Genomic DNA, 19307 nt, shown 5'->3' on the forward strand with positions numbered 1-19307 from the left:
GTTTAACGTACGCATTATGTAAATATACAATATCGTTATCATTGCATAATATTTTCAAGCAATGTTTGCCTTATCTCTCCTAGAGCTATGAAATTTCTATATAGAAGTCTACATAAATTACGAAAACTAATACTCTAAATACCAGTAACAAACTATTCTAATTTTCCAATTTTAGACATCTACTAATGAATTAATATATTTTCATAGTGAATATCTCTGATCGCTGTTTAAAAATAGGAATTTAATATCGGATAATTTTATTGATAGTATTTCTATGTACCAATTTACCTTTCTATATAATATATAAAATAGCAAGGTCTTATGAAAACGTTGAAAATTCCGTCACCTCAAAAACATATTTAATATACCACGTACTACACCATCTGGTATCTATCACGTATTCACGTACTAGAAGTTAAAAATAATAGAAATTTCATGACTAGCATAAACAAGCAACTGTGTTGTTCATGAAATTTAAATTATGGCATTTATAACAAGATAAATTATATCTCTTTTCGAGGTTTTCTGTAGATATAAAGAACACATCAATGGGGTAAAAAAGCTTTACTGGATCAACAATTACAAAATCGATCGTTACGATGTTATATACTGAAATACGCTAATGAGAAATGATAACCACCGTTTAAGATTGATGGATCACTAATCTATGACTTACATGGAAGTGTATGGTGCGGAATATATTCACTCCTTTAGAAACAGAAAAATCTTTCAATTTACATGTATAATTGTCAATATTCGCAGCAGAGGCCTACACTATCCTGTGAGCATAACGATCATACTGGAGAAACTACCTACAACTGAATCAGTTCTGGGCGTAAAGCTGGAGAGTTACAAAATTGAAGCAATTAAGATACAACCCTAATGAAAGTATTGATTTTAAACTAAGACAGAGAAACAATCTCTGTCGACGGGAAAAGAAGCATTATCTACCCAGAAGTTAAATTTAAGTGCACTAGTGATAGATCTCTTCTCTGCAGTGACTACAATATATTGAAATATATTATCAAAAAACATCTTGATCCCCTAGCTTGTGGGATTATTGGACATGGATTAAATGTGACAGTTCCATTATAGATCAAATATTTAAAATCATATTCCAGCTAAAGAGTGAGAATACGAGATCGACGTATACACCGTGTTTATCGGCTTTACACATGCCTATAACTTCTATAGATCGCAATAGACTATCCCAAATATTGGACGAATGAACAGTGCTATGGAAACTGATACGATGACAATGGATGTTTCAAAACCAATGGAGCTATTTTTTGAGCTTTTCCTGTATGATATGGAGTAATATTTTCCTTGAGAGATTTATTAGAGAAATAATTTTATAGTTATTGCATTAATTTTTTGGCCTTTTCTTGTGTAATTGAATATACAAAATTTGTCCATTCTTTTGCATACTTCCCAGTTGTTTCCCAGATGTTTCTTGACAAATTCGGTGTAACAAAGTAATACCCTTATTCCCAGTACATTTTAGCCTTTCCGCTACGATATTATCTGAGCCTGTTGATTTTCTGTCTCTTACTTTTTTAAAAGCTGCTTTGACGTGCATTTGATGACATCCATTCCTTTGTCCTATGCCATATTTGCTGACTACAGTGCGTTGCTGTATATCGTTGTTTACTTCCCCAATTTTATCATTAAAATCGCCCAAAACAAATAAAAGTTCTCAATTACTACAGTACGTCACATCCGTATAAATAATAACATTATTCATAACGACAACTTACAAAATACACATTAAAATTCAAATTATACTACTCAACTGATACAACACATTCCTCGCATGAGTACTATCGTTAGAAGGATGCTTTTCCGTGTTGTCGCAAATATGCAGCAATACACTTACATGGGAAGTAACACAACTGTGGCACGCCGATTTTGATGAAATTTGGTACAGCCATAGAAATGGACCAAAATAAGGTTTACGTATTTTTTTATACGTACGGTAAAAGCCCCTGGGCCGAGTTTTAGGGGTTGAAAGTTTGGCATATATTTCGAAAACGAAAAGTGCTATCAAAATAGGTCCTACAACTTCCTTCTGTTCGCAGTCAGAAAATTTTCAAAAAATCCTATGTCCTGCCCCAAAACAGAATACCATAACTACTATACCGTGTGAAACGAAGCAAAATATGATAACCTAGCCGCCTAGTGAGTGATCACCTGCTCTACTCTTCTTATTGCAAAATCTGCGGAACTGCGTAATCGAAGATACCTCAAGTGCACATCCAACATCAACCCGCAATTGTGATTCAAACAAAGAAATTTCACACTGACACGTTCTTATATCTAGTGATTTCCAACAGTATATGTTCCGGTTTATCACAATTACGATTCAATAAGTTTTCTTTACACCATTCTTAGCAGAATAATATAGCTTGTTCCGATTTAGTCTTCAAGTTAGGCTTTGCACTATCTTACAATACTATGGACGTATCATACGCATAGGGATATGTTTCTGCATCAATATTGCTTGGCATACCATTAATATATGTAATAAATGGAAGAGGTTCCAGAACAGACCTCTGAGGGACACCATGTTTGATTTTTAAGTTGGTTGATCTTTTACTAGTATTCAACATACTGTTGTCTGACCATCAAAGAAGATCTAATTAAATTTAGTTGTATACCATGAAACTCAAGTTTGCGTAGGGGAATCGAGTGACTAATGGTATCAAATGTTAAAATGAACTACATTTTGTTCATCATGTGATTTCGTTATAAAAGCAAAATCCGTCAATCACAGATTTACCCCATTGGTACCTATGATGACTGGTTGTAAAGTATTTATTAGTTTTAAAATATTGTACCAAACTTGTTGCTGATAATCTTTCAAATATTTTAGAAATAACGGGAAAAATTAATATTGTTCTACAGTATGACTATGTTAAGTCATACCTATCACCCTTCTTGTATAATAACAGTACTCTCGCCATTTTAAACTCCTGAGGAAAAATTCTTTCTTTGACACATTTATTAAACATAATACCGAGATAATAACACAGTTCTGTTACAACTTCTATTATATTATTTGTTAGTCCATATCATGTCATGATACTCTTTCTTGTATTTTTTGTATAGTTGGTAGCATTCTTGAGATCTGCAGACTCATAACTATAAATAAAGCCTTCAATTATCTTCATCTATTCAGTGTTTTTGAACAGTTTACTATTTCTTGTGGTAGTCTTTTCCGATATTTTCGTCTTCAGTTTTTATGGAAAACGCTACTAGAATTCTGAACAGAGTTGGTCACGGAAAGATCCCACACGGCATCCCTATGTAACTCTTCCTTATGTAACTCTTCCTATGTACTTTCCTAATATTTCTTTTTTCAGTTCTAACCTGTACCGGTGCTTTGAGGCTGACCAAGTGGTCAAGTGACCAAGAGGATCTGAGAAATGGAAATTCATGATAGCTGTGTTAAGCTACTAATAACTGACATTCTGGAATAGATTGTCAATACATGTGGTGCAAACTGCGTCGTGCAATTCGAGAAGCTTCATCAAGCAATTTATTGACATTAAATATATTCAACAAATCTGTAATCATTTCCATTTTATTATTTTTTTTCTATAAAGTTAATATTGAAATCGCCCATTAGATATAGTTTAGTAGGTAGACTGGCTTTGCATGGACTTTCAGGGTGATTATTTGATCGTTGATAGCTTCGTATTCACAACTGTAGTATGGAACAATAGATGGCGTTACGGGTTTATAAAAATACTTGTATTGACCTTTCGTCAACATGCATTACTTATTCATTTATGTATACATATATACTATTTTTCTCTTGTATTAACTATGTGGCAATAAATTTATTATTATTATATGTGGTGATTTCCGGGTAACCATAAACCAACATGTACAAGTAGACAACTATCCACTTCCCCATTTTGAAGACATAGCTTCAAAATTATGCGGAGGAGTACATTTTTCAAATATAGATCTAAAGGATGCTTATTTACAATTACCAGTACATCCTGAAAGTCGAAAATACTTGGTTATCGCAACACATAAAGACTACTATGCTTATAAACGCCTTCCTTTTGGAATTTCATTTGCACCGTCTTTATTTCAAAGAACTATGGATCAAATACTTTGTGAATTACCAGGTGTTGTATGTTATCTGGGTGATATTCTGATAACAGCACCAGACAAACAAACACATATTGAACGCATTAAACAAGTATTGTCTAGATTACGAGAAGCAGGAATTAAAACACAGGAAACAAAATGTACATGGTTACAGGAGGAAGTTAAGTTTTTAGGACATAAAATAGATAAAATTGGATTACATCCAACCGCAGAACATATTAAGGCAATAAAGGACATGCCAACACCACGAAATATGTCCGAATTAAGATCAGTTCTGGGATTGATAACATATTACGGAAAGTTCATAGAAAACTTACAAATTAAGTGTGTGCCATTACACCGGCTTTTAAAGAAACACAGCGTTTGGAAGTGGACTCCAAATGACGATAAAGTCTTTAATGACTTGAAAGACAGCTTAACTGATGAAGCTACTTTGGTTCATTATAACTCAGAACTTCTATTATATGTAAGTAGTGATGCATCGGATAAGGGAGCTGGAGCAGTATTATGGCATAAGATGCCTGACAACTCATTTCGACCCATAGCATATGCGTCCAGAACATTTACTGAGGTGGAAAACCGCTATTCCACTATAGATAAAGAAGCATTGGCAGTAGTCTATGCTGTTACTAAATTCCATCAATATTTATATGGTAGACAGTTTGTATTACAAACAGACCATAAACCGTTGGAACGGATTTTCAGTTCGAATCGAGAAACACCGAAGATCGCTAGCAATCGTCTATTGCGATGGGCTATGATTTTAAATAGCTATAACTATGATATTACCTGCAAACCAGGAAAAGAAAATCAGACAGCTGATGTTTTATCTAGGTTACCACTGAAGGAGAATACGGAAACTACGAAAAATGAAAAAATTGGTTTACCTAAATATGGACATCTACTTCATTTAAGAGTGAAAAATATGCCTATGACACAGAGAGAAATTCGGATTCACATCCAAAGAGATGAAATTTTACGAGAACTGATTCCATATATTAAGAACCATTGGCCAGACAAACATAGAGTGAAACCTGAATTAAGATCCTTTTATGAAAAGAGAGAAGAATTGTCATACGAGGAAGACCTAATTTTGTGGAAGGGAAGAATATGTATTCCCAAAAGCCTTCAATACCCAACGCTCAAAATGCTTCACGATGGACATCCAGGAATAAGCGCAATGCAATCCATGGCGCGTTTACATGTATATTGGCAAAACATAGATGCAGATATCGAAAAATATGTCCAAGGGTGTCAAACATGTCAAAGTAGTAAACAAGATACTCAACACTTACGTCTCTACCCCTAGAATGCACCACCGGAACCCTGGTCTAGAATTCATCTAGATTTTGCAGGACCATTCGAAGGGAAAATGTGGATGATCATTGTGGATGCGTATTCAAAATGGATTAAAATTGAAGAAATGAACAATATTACAACAGCGTCGACCATCAAAGTGATGAAAAGTGTTTTTGCGCGATTTGGATTGCCGAAGACGTTAGTTACAGACAATGGCCCTCAGTTAGTGTCAAGTGACTTTGAAGACTTTTGTAAATCACAAGGTATTAAACATGTGAGAATAACTCCTTACCATCCAAAATCAAATGGACAAGCCGAAAGAGTAGTGAAAATCTTTAAAAACCGTGTAAACAGTAGTGACAAAAATTTTAATCTACATGATAGACTATGTAAATTCTTGATGTCTTACCGAAATACTCCACAACGAGGAACAGGAAGGACTCCCAGTGATTTAATTTTCGGTCGACCAGCAAGAATTATTTTTGACCAACTGAAACCAGATGTAGGTAGAAAACTTGATAATGAATCATTAAAACAAAAGATGTATTATGACAAACAACACGTCAGCGAAAAGTTTTTTGAGTTAAACGACCCCGTATGGATAAACAACCCATTAACCAAGGGATCAACGCCCGGTAATATATTAAAACAATCAGGTCCGTATTCCTACTAGGTTGATGTAAATGGTATCCCGAAGAGAAAACATGCAGATCAGATGCGACATCGGTACACAACAGAACCGGAAACGAGTTCATCAAATGAGATAGTTGCACATGACAATACCATTGACAAAGTTCCGACGGAGATCAAATATGAATCAAGAATCGAAGTATCACCAAATGAGGTAACGACAGAATTATGTTCAACCCCTGTTAATACACAATCACCAACCCCTACCAAGTCACAAGGGTCTACACCGATATCAAGACGAAATCCACAAAGAAATCGACAAATACCTGTTCGTTTCCGAGACAATTAATGTTTAGAAAATTAGTTGTGTTCTTATTTTTGTTTACATTGTAAGGGAGGAATGTAGTATGGAACAATAGATGGCGTTACGGGTTTATAAAAATACTTGTATCGGCGGCCATGTCACTTTAATTTTTTTATCTAGTCGTTGTACCGTCCTCATCTAGTTAACGTGAATTGTATCTTAAAGCACCGTTCTATTAGTAAATGATTATAGTTTATTGGGACTGTAATTTATTAACACCTTACACATCATACGACAACAACAGATTCTTTATAATTCTTGTGTATAAGAATGACCACGCCGTTAATGCTGTGGTAGTCGTTACCCTGTGGTTTTCGTTACAACACAATACATAGGGATTAGATAGTAGTTCATGAAATAATTTTAAAGGCTAATAAGATAATAAAAGAGAACTGTTAACGCTAGCATGCATGGGAAACGACAAGTTTACAGACTCCTAAAACCCGGGAACAGAATATGGCGAAAAGTAGCAGACAGAGGGCAATGGAGGCAGAAAATAAAGGAGACTCAAATTGGGTTGGTGCGCCATAAGAAAGAAGAATGTAGTAATTGGTGGATAGTATGTTTTTGGCAGGTTTACTGAACAAATTGTAATGCTGTGCAATACCACGAGGCTTTTCAGTGATGTGTATATCCTAATTAAATTTTACTTCCGCGACTGAGTATCATGAGACAAATATAAATATTACTGACATTCCTGTAGGTCGCTAGAACTATTGGGTAGCGACTATTATACGAAATGACGTCAGATCAGAAAGTAATCAGAGATACATTTGGGTATGAATGTTATGATACATGGATATAAGCTATCATCTTATAGCATGTATCTACATAGCTATAAGATACATGGATGATTGTGTGAGACTGATTACTTTAGTGATGAAAGTGATGGTGATAGTGATGAAAACTATTGGGTAGTGAGTATCTCACGAAATGACGTCAGATCATGGAAAGTAATCAGAGATACATTTGGTTATGATATATGGATATAAGTTATCATCTTATAGCATGTATCTACATAGCTATAAGATACATGGATGATTGTGTGAGACTGATTACTTTAGTGATGAAAGTGATGGTGATAGTGATGAAAACTATTGGGTAGTGAGTATCTCACGAAATGACGTCAGATCATGGAAAGTAATCAGAGATACATTTGGTTATGATATATGGATATAAGTTATCATCTTATAGCATGTATCTACATAGCTATAAGATACATGGATGATTGTGTGAGACTGATTACTTTAGTGATGAAAGTGATGGTGATAGTGATGAAAACTATTGGGTAGTGAGTATCTCACGAAATGACGTCAGATCATGGAAAGTAATCAGAGATACATTTGGTTATGATATATGGATATAAGCTATCATCTTATAGCATGTATCTACATAGCTATAAGATACATGGATGATTGTGTGAGACTGATTACTTTAGTGATGAAAGTGATTGTGATAGTGATGAAAACTATTGGGTAGTGAGTATCTCACGAAATGACGTAGATCATGGAAAGTAATCAGAGATACATTTGGTTATGATACATGGATATAAGCTATCATCTTATAGCATGTATCTACATAGCTGTAAGATACATGGATGATTGTGTGAGACTGATTACTTTAGTGATGAAAGTGATTGTGATAGTGATGAAAACTATTGGGTAGTGAGTATCTCACGAAATGACGTAGATCATGGAAAGTAATCAGAGATACATTTGGTTATGATACATGGATATAAGCTATCATCTTATAGCATGTATCTACATAGCTGTAAGATACATGGATGATTGTGTGAGACTGATTACTTCAGTGATGAAAGTGATATTGAACGCGTTACCAAATGAAGCGAACAATAAGAAAAATTAGGTGCTGGAACAAAAAATACAGATTTGACATAAAATTTACTGTGAAGTCTGATGTTTTTGTTGATAAACCTATACAAAACTAGTACGTGAATTTGAATGGTTACATTAAATTTTCTTTCAAATTAAAATTAACATGACTATAGATTATTTTTTTTACACGATTTATTAATTTATTCACAGAATTAGTAACAGTTATGGTTTAAATTAATCCTAGATATTAAAAAGAAATGAGTTACTACGAAGTTACTCAGAATGCGGTTTTAATTGTTATCATTATGAGTAACATGAAATTGGTGATTATATTATTTAACTTAAAATTGTATCCTTTAGTTTTAGGAGGTAAATTAAAAATTATTTATTTTAAAACATATTGTTTTAACAAAATTAATTTTTAGTTCATAATAACGCCTGCGACCAATTTGGTTCACACATTTATAAGTCACTTGGATGTAAACCAACAGCAACATATAAAGGTTGCCCCATTTATGATGAATGCGTTTATAAAAGGTCTATTCACTATTGTCGATACAATAATCTAAATATTCCTATTGGAACGCGTTTGGATTCCTTTACAGACATTCCAACGTGTAAAATGGATTGTGAATGTCTTTTAGGAAAAAGAGGGTAAGAAATAATTGTTTAAAATACCAAAGTATCCATTTTTTTTTGTATAGGAACTATTTTGACTGCGTAGATAAAAGTTGTGAAAACAATTTAAATATATCGTTATATAAAAATAAAAATTGCTTTATGAAGTATTCTTTAGATGAGTGTTGTCCAGATCCAGTTTGTACAAGTAAGATATATAAAAAAATGGAAATATTTTATAATTATTACTAAATCATTCTTTTAAGATTCTCCTCCAATAACATGTAACATTGAAAACATCGAATATAAACAAGGGTCAATAATAAATTTAAAATCTGAATGTAAAACTTGTATTTGTACTAAAGATTTTAAAAAATTGAAACATTGCAAACCAACGTATTGTGACACAGAATTATTTTATGGAAGAGAAATAGAAAAAAATTGTGCTCCTTTATACAAGATTGAACATTATACCAGCGCTCTTTGTTGTCCTTCAACATTTATTTGTCGTAAGATTTGTTCTATTAAAAAAATATATTTTTCTCATCTTTTTTTAGCTTCTTCACGTGATGTTATTAAAGAAAATAATTTATACAATTCCGGAAGAGTATGTAAGTATGGAAAAATGAAATTAAATCTTGGATCGTATGTTCTAAGAAGATACAATCAACACAATCCAAAAAATATTAGTTGTAGATGTATTTCCCCACCTTTAATGACTTGTGTAATGATAGGAAATTAAAAATAAACAATGATTATTTTCAATTTTACAAACGTTTTTCTTATGTAACAGTTTAGAAATTAAAATTAAGCATTTATTTTTATATTAACCGATTGTCTCATATATGCTAAGTTTTTACTTTGAGGTAGTAAAATAGGAGAATAACAAAGGCAGTTTATATTACACAATAAAGCATGAAATCGTGATTTGCATACTAATTGAAAAATAAAAATTCAAAACAAATACATATTTTTTCCGGAATACCGATAATTAGGCGATATGCGAATATGAACACACATTGTTTGGTTTTCTTTCTAATAAATAAATTATGAGTTATGACTGTTGGTAATGATTAACCGGTTTTCAATGAGAACCTTTATTATTAAACACTATTATTCATTAATTTTAATTAATACTACAGATTAATAGCGTTGAGACATAAATAGATAAATGAGTCGTGTTCAGACACGACTGTAAAATTAAATTTCAAAGTAATAAAAACTTAATTAAAGAAAAATTATAATAAAAATATTTACCGTCGTAATTTTAGAGTCGAAACTTGCGTAAGATTGGAATGGTATCAAAAATCCTTAGTAATATAGCAAAATGTTGCAGAGAAAAAAATAACTTAAGTTTTACTACTAAAGTCAGAAAATTATTACTATTTATTTAATTTTGTCTTAAATTAGAATGGGATTTTAATATTTAGTAATAATAACGAAGAATCAAACTTTACGTTCCAACATTTGGGTGACTTTCTTAAACCATAAATTGATTTATTTAATTCACATACAAAATTACTAGTTTGTTCTTTCTTTTCTTGGAAAGACATGTATACCTTTTGTTCTAAATCTCCATATAAAAATGCATTTCTCCATTTGTCCACGTCCATTTGTTGTACAGGTACTTTTATTTTTTGACTAATTGCTAACAAAACACGAAAAGTTGTTAACTTGGGCACTGGCGCATACACATCGTATGCTTCTTGTTGATCGTCCTGCTGAAAACCCCGAGCCACCAACCTGGCTTCAATATTGTTTTCACTTGTTCTTTCAAACACCTTTTTGTTATTTGGTCGTTTTACCATTGTCCATATATTATTTTCTTTCAACACTTTTAATTCTTTCTCCATCGCTTCTTTCCATTTTTGCTTCCTCAACACTCATCGGTTCTTCTGCTTCAGTATAAAAGCTAAAGTGACATAATCTTCCATCCATTTAGGTTTTCTAATATCTCTCCCCCTTCTAGTTTGTTCCAACCTTTGACCTTTTTCTTCAAATTGTTCTTCCATGTCATCTTAATCAATAATGAAAATTGCTCATTTAAATGTTCGTTATTTACCCGCCCATTTTCTAGACATTAAGGATTTGATTGTTAATGGGAACTTCGATATTTTTGCAACATCTGAAATTTGAATTTATACTAATACAATTAGTTCACAATATTCAATTAATGGTTATCAATTCGTGTTTGCTGGTAGATTACGTCCTTGTAGTCACACCAATGCAGGTTCGGGGGGTGGAGTTGGCTTTTACATTAAATCGACACTGAAATATAATATTTTATTTCAGGAAATATCTTCCGCTATAGAGCGTCTTTGGATTGAACTTATTGACTTTCCTGTTTCCATGGTGATTGGTGTTGTTTATCGACCTCATGGAGGTTTGCGTGAATTTCTCTCGCGTTTTGAAGAAGTCCTATCCTATCTTGCTCCAACTTCTAAGGAACTTGTCAGCTTAGGTGATTTCAACATCAACGGCTTAGATGTTGATGGCTTTTATGGTAATCGATTTATTCCTACCATTGACCAGTTTAGTCTTCACCCTTTCTTCCGCTATCTTGATTGATTTTATAGTCTTAAATGTGGATGCTTCAATTGATGAATGTGGAGTCGCTGATATTTACAATATTGCTGATCATTTACTTGTTTTTGTCACATTATCATTTGAAATACGTCAAAATCCTGTTAAGAGTATTACTTATAGAGATTTTAAGGATTTCAACTCGGAAGCTTTTCTGGACCATCTGCGTGCTGTGTCTCGGTGGGAATTTTTGCATATGTCCAGTATTGGTGATAAGGTTGATTTTTTTAATTATCGCCCTTGGATTACTGATAATATTAGGCTGCTTATCAAGCTGAGGGATAAAGCCTATAAGTCATTTAAGGCTTCCAGACTACCCTCTGATTTTACCTATTATAAAGAACTGCGTAATTTCACCAATAATGCACTTCAACGCGAAAAAAAAGCTTTTTTATCTCACATATTCAGGGGTGGTGATTCCAGGAAATTGTGGGGTGTCTTTCAGTCTTTAGGCATTGGCGGTAATAGGACTGGTAGTATTCCTAGCAACATTGGTGATGCTGCTTTGATTAACAATTCTTTTTTAGCCTCTCAAATTACTAACTCTGGTGATGCAGAGCTTATTAAATTCTACAACTCTAATATTCTGCCTCAGATCTGTACTACCTTTTCCTTTTCCTTAGCCTCGGAAGACGAAATCTATCGCGCGCTGCAATCTATTAAAACCAATGCAGTTGGAAGTGATGACATTAGCGTAAGGATGTTACTTCTGTGTTGCCCTGTGATTGTTCCGTATTTGTGCCATATTGTCAATCTTTGTCTGGAGCTGGGTGCCTTTCCTGATCAATGGAAGACTGCCTTGGTGTTTCCCATCCCGAAATGCAGTTACCCCTCAAGACTAAATGATCTTCGGCCTATTAGCATCTTAAATGTTTGCTTTAAGGTAGTAGAAAGGATTGTGGCTGTAAGGATTTGGGATCATCTTAATAGTTTTAATTTACTTCCATCTACTCAGTCTGGTTTTCGTCCTGGTTACAGCTGTACTACAGCTCTTCTGAATGTGACCGATGATATCTTGCGTGGATTGGATGAGGGAAATGTTACGGCTCTCATCCTAATTGACTTTTCTAAGCTGTGCTTCATTATGTTGGTTTCTCCCCGTTGGCTATCGATTTTTTCAAAAATTATTTTTTACATCGTTCGCAAATTGTTAAATTTCAGGGTGTTTTGTCGAAGAGAAGTTACATTACTTCAGGTGTATCTCAAGGATCAATCTTGGGACCAATATTATACCTAATTTACACTATTAATCTCTGTTCCAATCTAAAGCATTGCAAAACTCACATGTATGCTGATGATACTCAAATATACCTCGGTTTTGATGGGAGTGACTTGGGCATGTCCGAACTTCGAATTAATTATCGATCTGTTAAATATATTGAGATTACATTATATCTCAAAAAACGCAAAAATTAAATTATATAGGACAATAAAATTATAAGACCAATGTTGCAAAAACGGATGAAGGATAATGTCGTGGCTGAATCTGAGTCTTTGAATTCTTAATATTTTTTCTTGACATGTGATTTCAACCTGGTTTAGAATCAAAGGATATGCAAAGATATTTAGCTATATTTTCATATGGAACTACTTGTTAATAAATAGAGACTGGCATGTGTTCACTACGGTTGTTTCCACTGGCTTAAATTGCGATGTCATATACAAATGTTGCCACATTTTCATTAAATACAAACAAGTCTACTGTGTATAGGAGGTAAAAGACCGGAACCAATATACTACCCTGTGACATACTTGCTTGGACCTTTCTCAAGTCAGAGTAGGCACCATCTTGTTTTATTCTAAAATAGCGTTTAGATAAAATTCTAAAATTTTCGAATATTAGGCAACAAAACGCATTTCTCTGGGCAAACCTTCTATTCTTTTAGAGACTTTTAACTGGTATGAGTAATTCTGTGGATTTCATCAATCGAAGAATATTGATTTCTGAACCCAAATGGATAAACCGCTATGATATGTCCTTTTTTCAATGATTGACCTTACTCTTTTAAGTTATGAAAATTGATAGCAGCAGTGATATTGGTCGATAACATCTTACATCGTGAGTTGAATTCCCTGGTTTAACCACCTTCCGCAGTTACGGCACATATTGTAGCCGGAATGAAACATAATCATGTTAGTTATTGACATTTCAACTTACTATTGATGAAGAGAATTTGTGTTATTTAATATATTTCCTCGATATTCTCGTCATTCGCGAATCTTATAATAGGCATATTTAACGGTGACATGACAGTAAAGGCGTGCAATCTAGTGTAGTGTTCTTGTGTTTCGTATCCTTATGTTTTATTCTAATTCACTCCGTTTATCTGGAAAGTTTTTCCGCGTAGTATTCCTGTCGGGGTACCGGAGAGGTTGCTCTTCTTGATCCTAATGTTGCCACTCTTGTCTCATTTCTAAGAAACGACATTATCTACCATGATAGCAGGTCCAATATCTTTATTGATTTATTTTTTTTGTAGATCAACATTTATATACTACTTTTAGTTGTTGCCATTGTGCGTACAACTATTATTCTCTCTAACTTTGTTCGAGCTATTGTTCTGTTGTTTGTGTATATAACCATTTGGTGTGCCCGTGATATTTTCTGGTTTCCAATTGTCACTTTTGTCTGATTTTTAACTGCTTATGGAGTTCCGTAGTATTCCGTTAGGACAACAAGTATGCACACCGCCTTGACCGATAAATGGGACCAATGTCAACCCGTACTTGTAAACTCGTTTATCTCGCCTATCAGATCTCGATTTTATAGCATCCGCACTCACCGTGAGATAGACCGTAACTTCCTCTCATAGTATCATTATAATCTACAACTACTTTCGGTTTTGCAATTACATTTACAGTTTTGTGCATTTTGTCTGTATTTGATTGTTAAATGTTTTGAATACGTTTTTTTTATCACGTCATTTTATAACCATAACCTTCTCTATTACAAAATACTTTCACCTATCTTTAGATTCTTTTTCTGGAGTTTGGATGGAAGATCTCTACTGTTTTTCCGCATTGTTCCATATACAGGAATAAAAAAAGTACATAAAACTACAAGAGATTAGATTTCTTTTTTTAAGTGCTATTATTGAAATCGGAACCCAACATTATTAATAAGTAAAACTAAAAGTTTCTAAACCAAAATTGACTATTTGAATCTGCAAAAATAAATGTATGTATATTGTTATGATAGAATAAAAACAAAACAAATTTTAGGAACAGCCTGTGTAGCATTATTCCCACGGACCGATCCAACTCATAAATTGTCTAACGATTTTACGTGACATAGATTTATACTGTACCAAATTTCAGCACTTTACTATAAATAGTGTTTAAGATATTAAGAAAAATGTGCTAAAATTTCCTAACTTTGATGGCCTGTATCTTTGCAATTTGAGGACTTTTACTAATTTTTTTACATGAATTGCCATTATTGTCGCTCTAATATATGTGCATAATATTTTTGGCAGTCTGTTATCTGGAATATTACGAACGTGGTTATGCCAGAATTTCATACGTATAGGTCTCGGATGTCGAACTTCTCAATTCTGCACCATCACAAGTCGCAAGATCTTCATTTTTGCTACTCTTAACATGCTTTTAGTTTTGTTTGTAACTTCGCGTATTTCAATACTGTAAGTGATTATTGGGTAGATTCAGGTCTTCTATATCCGCATATTACTATGCATACGATGAATCAAATATAATATTATAAAATTATTTATACGACGAAGAAGTAAAATTTCCATATGCAGAAAAACATATCAAACGCAAAAGTAATATTCTAAACAAAGTTAGAAAACATGTTACGCAAGAATAATTAGGTCAGCATGCAAAATATTATGTTCGTACACAATACTAGAAATAGGCGCAGAAGACAATATTATGCGCAGAAAAAATACCTCATGGGCAAAAGCAAATCATAAGACTCAGAAGCATATTATGTAACAAAAAAATAATATCATAAGTACTATGTCATTGGCATACTCAAAATAGTATGTGTAGAAGTAAACTGTCATGAACAAAAGCAAATTGTTACTCGAAGAAATGAAATTTTGAAAGTAAGGTGAAAGTAATGAAAACATTTCTGTTTTGCTTACCTTAGCCAATTGCAGTCTTCCTTTGGAGTTGATGAAAATATTATGTTCGAAAACAAAGAGTTATGAGCAGAAGGAAATAATTACACTCGAAGCAAAATATCATGAATGTAACAGAAAATAATAATATCATGGTCATGATGTCATTATTGACAGTCAAAATAGTAGGAGCAGAAGCAAAAGCAAATTTTTATTCGAAGAAATGAAGTTTCGAAGGCAGAAGTAATACCATAAAAAATTACAGAAGAAAACATGAAGTTCAAAACCAAATCATTAGTTGTAGACGCAAAATATACACTGAACCAAAATATCATGGACGCTATCAAAATATTTTAAACACATCGTTGACAAACACAAAGACATTACATAAATTAAATATCGGTTAGGCGGACCAACCAACTTCGCACCGCGACCCTAAGGATGTATTCTACCCCGATAGATATCGTTATCAAATTTCACCGTGCAGTCTAATGCTCTTAACGAACATTAATACCTTGCTCGACGAAAGATCATTCAAATCCTTTGAGGAGATAAACTGCGACCCATAATCGAGAATCTGATAAGATTAACAGCAGGGCAGTGGCATAAAACATGCTCAGCCGTCTCCTTGTCCTCCACACATAGTCGGCTGCTACGAGCAAGTCCTAAAATATTCCGGGGTTTGACAGTGGCAATATTAATAAAAAACCTTATCATGTCTGATTAAAGTAGAACTGGTCCATAGTAGGCGAAGTTTCTCTTCAGCCCACAGTCGAATCCTATGTTTGGCCATCGCAAATGATACACTAAGTGCTGGTTCTGGCCACAAAAATGCTTTAACGCTGCCCACCCGTGCGAGCTCATCTGCCGCTTCATTGCCAGCAACTCCAGAGTGACCTGGAACCCAGATCTGAGAAACTCTGTTATCACAACTCAGTGTGTTTAATGTTCTTTTCTAATCATTAAGTAGAGCCGACACTGTTTTCACTGCCTGCAGCGCCTGGAGAGCGGCTGCACAGTCTAAAAAAATCGTACTGTCATGTTCTTTACCCCTCTCTCAAGAACGTTATTCGTTAAATTAAAGTCAGCTTTATTCTAAGGAAATATATTGGCTTTACTTAGAACACAAAAAAAAGAATATGTACACCACGGCTTTATTAACCCTGAACAGAAAACAGCGTTAAATATATGCTCCCGGAATGTCATTTATCACGTATCTGTCATTTCCGTGCATTCGCCTCACTGTATAAGGTCCTTTGCATTTGGGTAATAATTTTCGCGAATGTCCCATTGCCGCTAACTCGCGTTTCACTAACACAATGTCGTCAACATTATACGTTAGCGGTTGTTTGTGCTTCTGATCAAAATACTTCTTATCCTTTTGTTGTTGTTCACCAATTCGTCGTACTGCGTCTATTCGTAAGTTGTCAATATCTTTGGGATAGTCAACTTTGCTCACAGCTAATGCTATATGGTTTCGCAAGGCATTTCTTAGACGATATCCAAATAGCAGTTGGTTGGGCGTCTTTCCTGTTGTCTTGTTTTCAGCGTAATTTAACGCAAATTGTATTTCTTGGATTCGCCTGTCCCAATCTCTTCCTTCTTCGTCTTCATACATTGTTATTAACGCAGTCAAAAGGGTTTGGTTTTGTCTTTCGACCTGCCCATTTGCTCTTGGCGTTGCTGTAGCATTACGAATATGTTTAATTTGGTTTTGTTCACAGAATTTCTCAAATTTCTCCGATGTAAACGATGTCGCTCTATCGGTTATTAAACGATGTGTTGTTCCAAAATAACTAAAGACATCTTTCAAGATATTCACGACAGGTGTTGTTTTTGTAGATTTTACCGCTCACAATATCGTGTAGTCCGTGAAGTTGTCCTGGTACAACAGAACATAATCATGCCTCTTTGCACTATTGACAAATGGTTCTAAGTGACCATTTGATGATGGAATTGGTACCCTCTCTATTACGTATAGTTCTCCTTCGGGTCTTTCTTTCACGGCTTTGTGGTACGCGCATCTTACGCAAGAGTATATGTAATTCTTCACCTTTTTCCGCATCTTTGCAAACCAATAATGTCGTTGTAGGTTCTTCAACGTTCTCTCGACTCCATAATGCCCCCTTTTTATCGCGACTCTCTTCTATAACACGACAAATTACTCCCTTAGGAACAACCCATTTCGGTCGGTCATCGGTTTTTCGACAAATTCTATTTTCCTCGATCTCATAGTCAGCTGCATCGTCAGCAACCAGTCAGTTTAATCGATTCTTAAGGTGTTGATTTTCAGATCACCTTCTTCTGGTTCTTTTCCAGGCTCATTTGGGTGTATACTCAAGGCGTCAACATGTGACATCCTTTCTCCCGATCGATGTATAACAAAAAAGTCGTATTCTTGTAACTTCAAGAGCCATCGGCCAATCCTCGGCGTCATATCAGTAACTACTATAAAGTGTCGTCCCAATACGTATATTCTGAAGCTATCTATGGCTTCCACTACAGCCAATACTTCAAGTTGATAGCTATGGTACTTGGGCTCCAATTCGGTCGTCTTTCGGCTATAATAAGCCAATGGTTGAAATGTTCCTTTATCAGTTTTCAGCAGAAGCATGCCTGCAAGACCGTCCTTACAAGCATCTGTATGTAGTTCCAATTCTGCTCTATAAACATAGAGTGGTAGTATCGGTTTTTGGGTCAATGTATCCTTCAGCGTTTGGAATGCTATAGTTGTAACAACATTTTGGTGTCTCTCTTGACCTGGTATCGTCATCTTCTTGTTCATTTTGTCTCGGCTTGTTTGTTCTTGTTTGCTTCTGCTTCCTTATCTTGTCGTATATCTCCAGTTTTTCTTTAAATTCACTATTATTACATTATACTAGATTTCCTAGTTCTCGCATTTTCAAAAAGTACTCTCCCACTGTTTCATCACTCTTCATTCGTCTCCGTGACAGCATTTTGTGCAACTCATCACTGCTGAATTTTCTGCAACACTCATCTTCTAATTTTATTTTCAGCTTTTTCCATGTCGTGATTCCTCTTTCACTCTGGATAAATAGCTTGCTACTCCTCTTAGCAATTTCTTGCAATAAATAAATTTTTGCACATCTATCCATTCTAATAAAACAGCGCTTTCTTCGAATTCTTCCATCCAGGTGTCTATCGCACATTCACCTTTGCCATCAAAAGGTCGAATCGTGTCTTTAATATCCCTGAATGTCATCATAAACTTCGTCGTCATGCATAAATCATCTTCGTACGTCTTAGTTTTCTTCTTATTCATTGTCTTTGGTGTAGTCCTAGAACCACAACTTCGTCTTTCGTCTACATTTTCATCATCATCGGTGTCTTCATCGTCGTTTCCATTGTTGTCATCAGTATCATCGTTTTCTTGCATCTCTTCATTATTCTTACCTCCGCTGTTGCTTTTTTCGTGTTCTTCGGTAGCTTTCATACTCAACGCAAATTTATTCAAATCTCTCAAGGTCATGCAAACCTTCTTCGGTATCTCGTCGACAGTAACACTATCAAAATCGACATGTAACACACAACAACATGCAACCAGATCTTTCAGCGTTAGGTTCTCTTTGATGTATTTTCATTTTTTGTTAAAATCGTCGGAGTTTTCGTCAAATGAGAACCCTTGGAACTCTCTTAAGCTTTGTCGATTTTTTCGGTCACCATCGTATTCAAAAATCAATCTACGTAAGGCTTTTATTGCATGACCGGTGCCGATTTAATATCAGCATTAATTGTAGGATTATTTGACAAAGT

The 19307-nt window shown here is 34.4% G+C and overlaps 1 protein-coding gene across 2 annotated transcripts; it reads left to right on the plus strand.

Annotated features, from left to right (window-relative positions):
- The first annotated feature begins 8552 nt into the window (after positions 1 to 8552).
- On the plus strand, positions 8553 to 9625 carry LOC139430306 (uncharacterized). Of its 2 annotated transcripts, XM_071197105.1 has the most exons (5): positions 8553 to 8619; positions 8676 to 8904; positions 8955 to 9076; positions 9135 to 9377; positions 9426 to 9625. In XM_071197105.1, exons 1-5 carry the CDS (start codon positions 8556 to 8558, stop codon positions 9608 to 9610), a joined length of 843 nt encoding a protein of 280 aa, XP_071053206.1. In that variant the 5' UTR covers positions 8553 to 8555; the 3' UTR covers positions 9611 to 9625. The 2 variants fall into 2 exon arrangements, with proteins under 2 accessions (XP_071053206.1, XP_071053205.1); XM_071197104.1 differs by having other exon boundaries at positions 9135 to 9625.
- Positions 9626 to 19307: the final 9682 nt, after the last annotated feature.

This window comes from Onthophagus taurus, chromosome 6 (genome assembly GCF_036711975.1).
Source record: "Onthophagus taurus isolate NC chromosome 6, IU_Otau_3.0, whole genome shotgun sequence".
In the NCBI taxonomy this organism is placed as follows: domain Eukaryota; kingdom Metazoa; phylum Arthropoda; class Insecta; order Coleoptera; family Scarabaeidae; genus Onthophagus; species Onthophagus taurus.

Bases quoted from the DNA above. Each gene is read 5' to 3' on its own strand.
- LOC139430306 (XM_071197104.1), top strand. From the start codon at position 8,556: ATGAGTAACATGAAATTGGTGATTATATTATTTAACTTAAAATTGTAT. The intron at 8,620-8,675 runs GTAAATTAAAAA...ATTAATTTTTAG, and splicing joins GTATCCTTTAGTTTTAGGAG to TTCATAATAACGCCTGCGAC. The intron at 8,905-8,954 runs GTAAGAAATAAT...TTTTTTGTATAG, and splicing joins TGTCTTTTAGGAAAAAGAGG to GAACTATTTTGACTGCGTAG.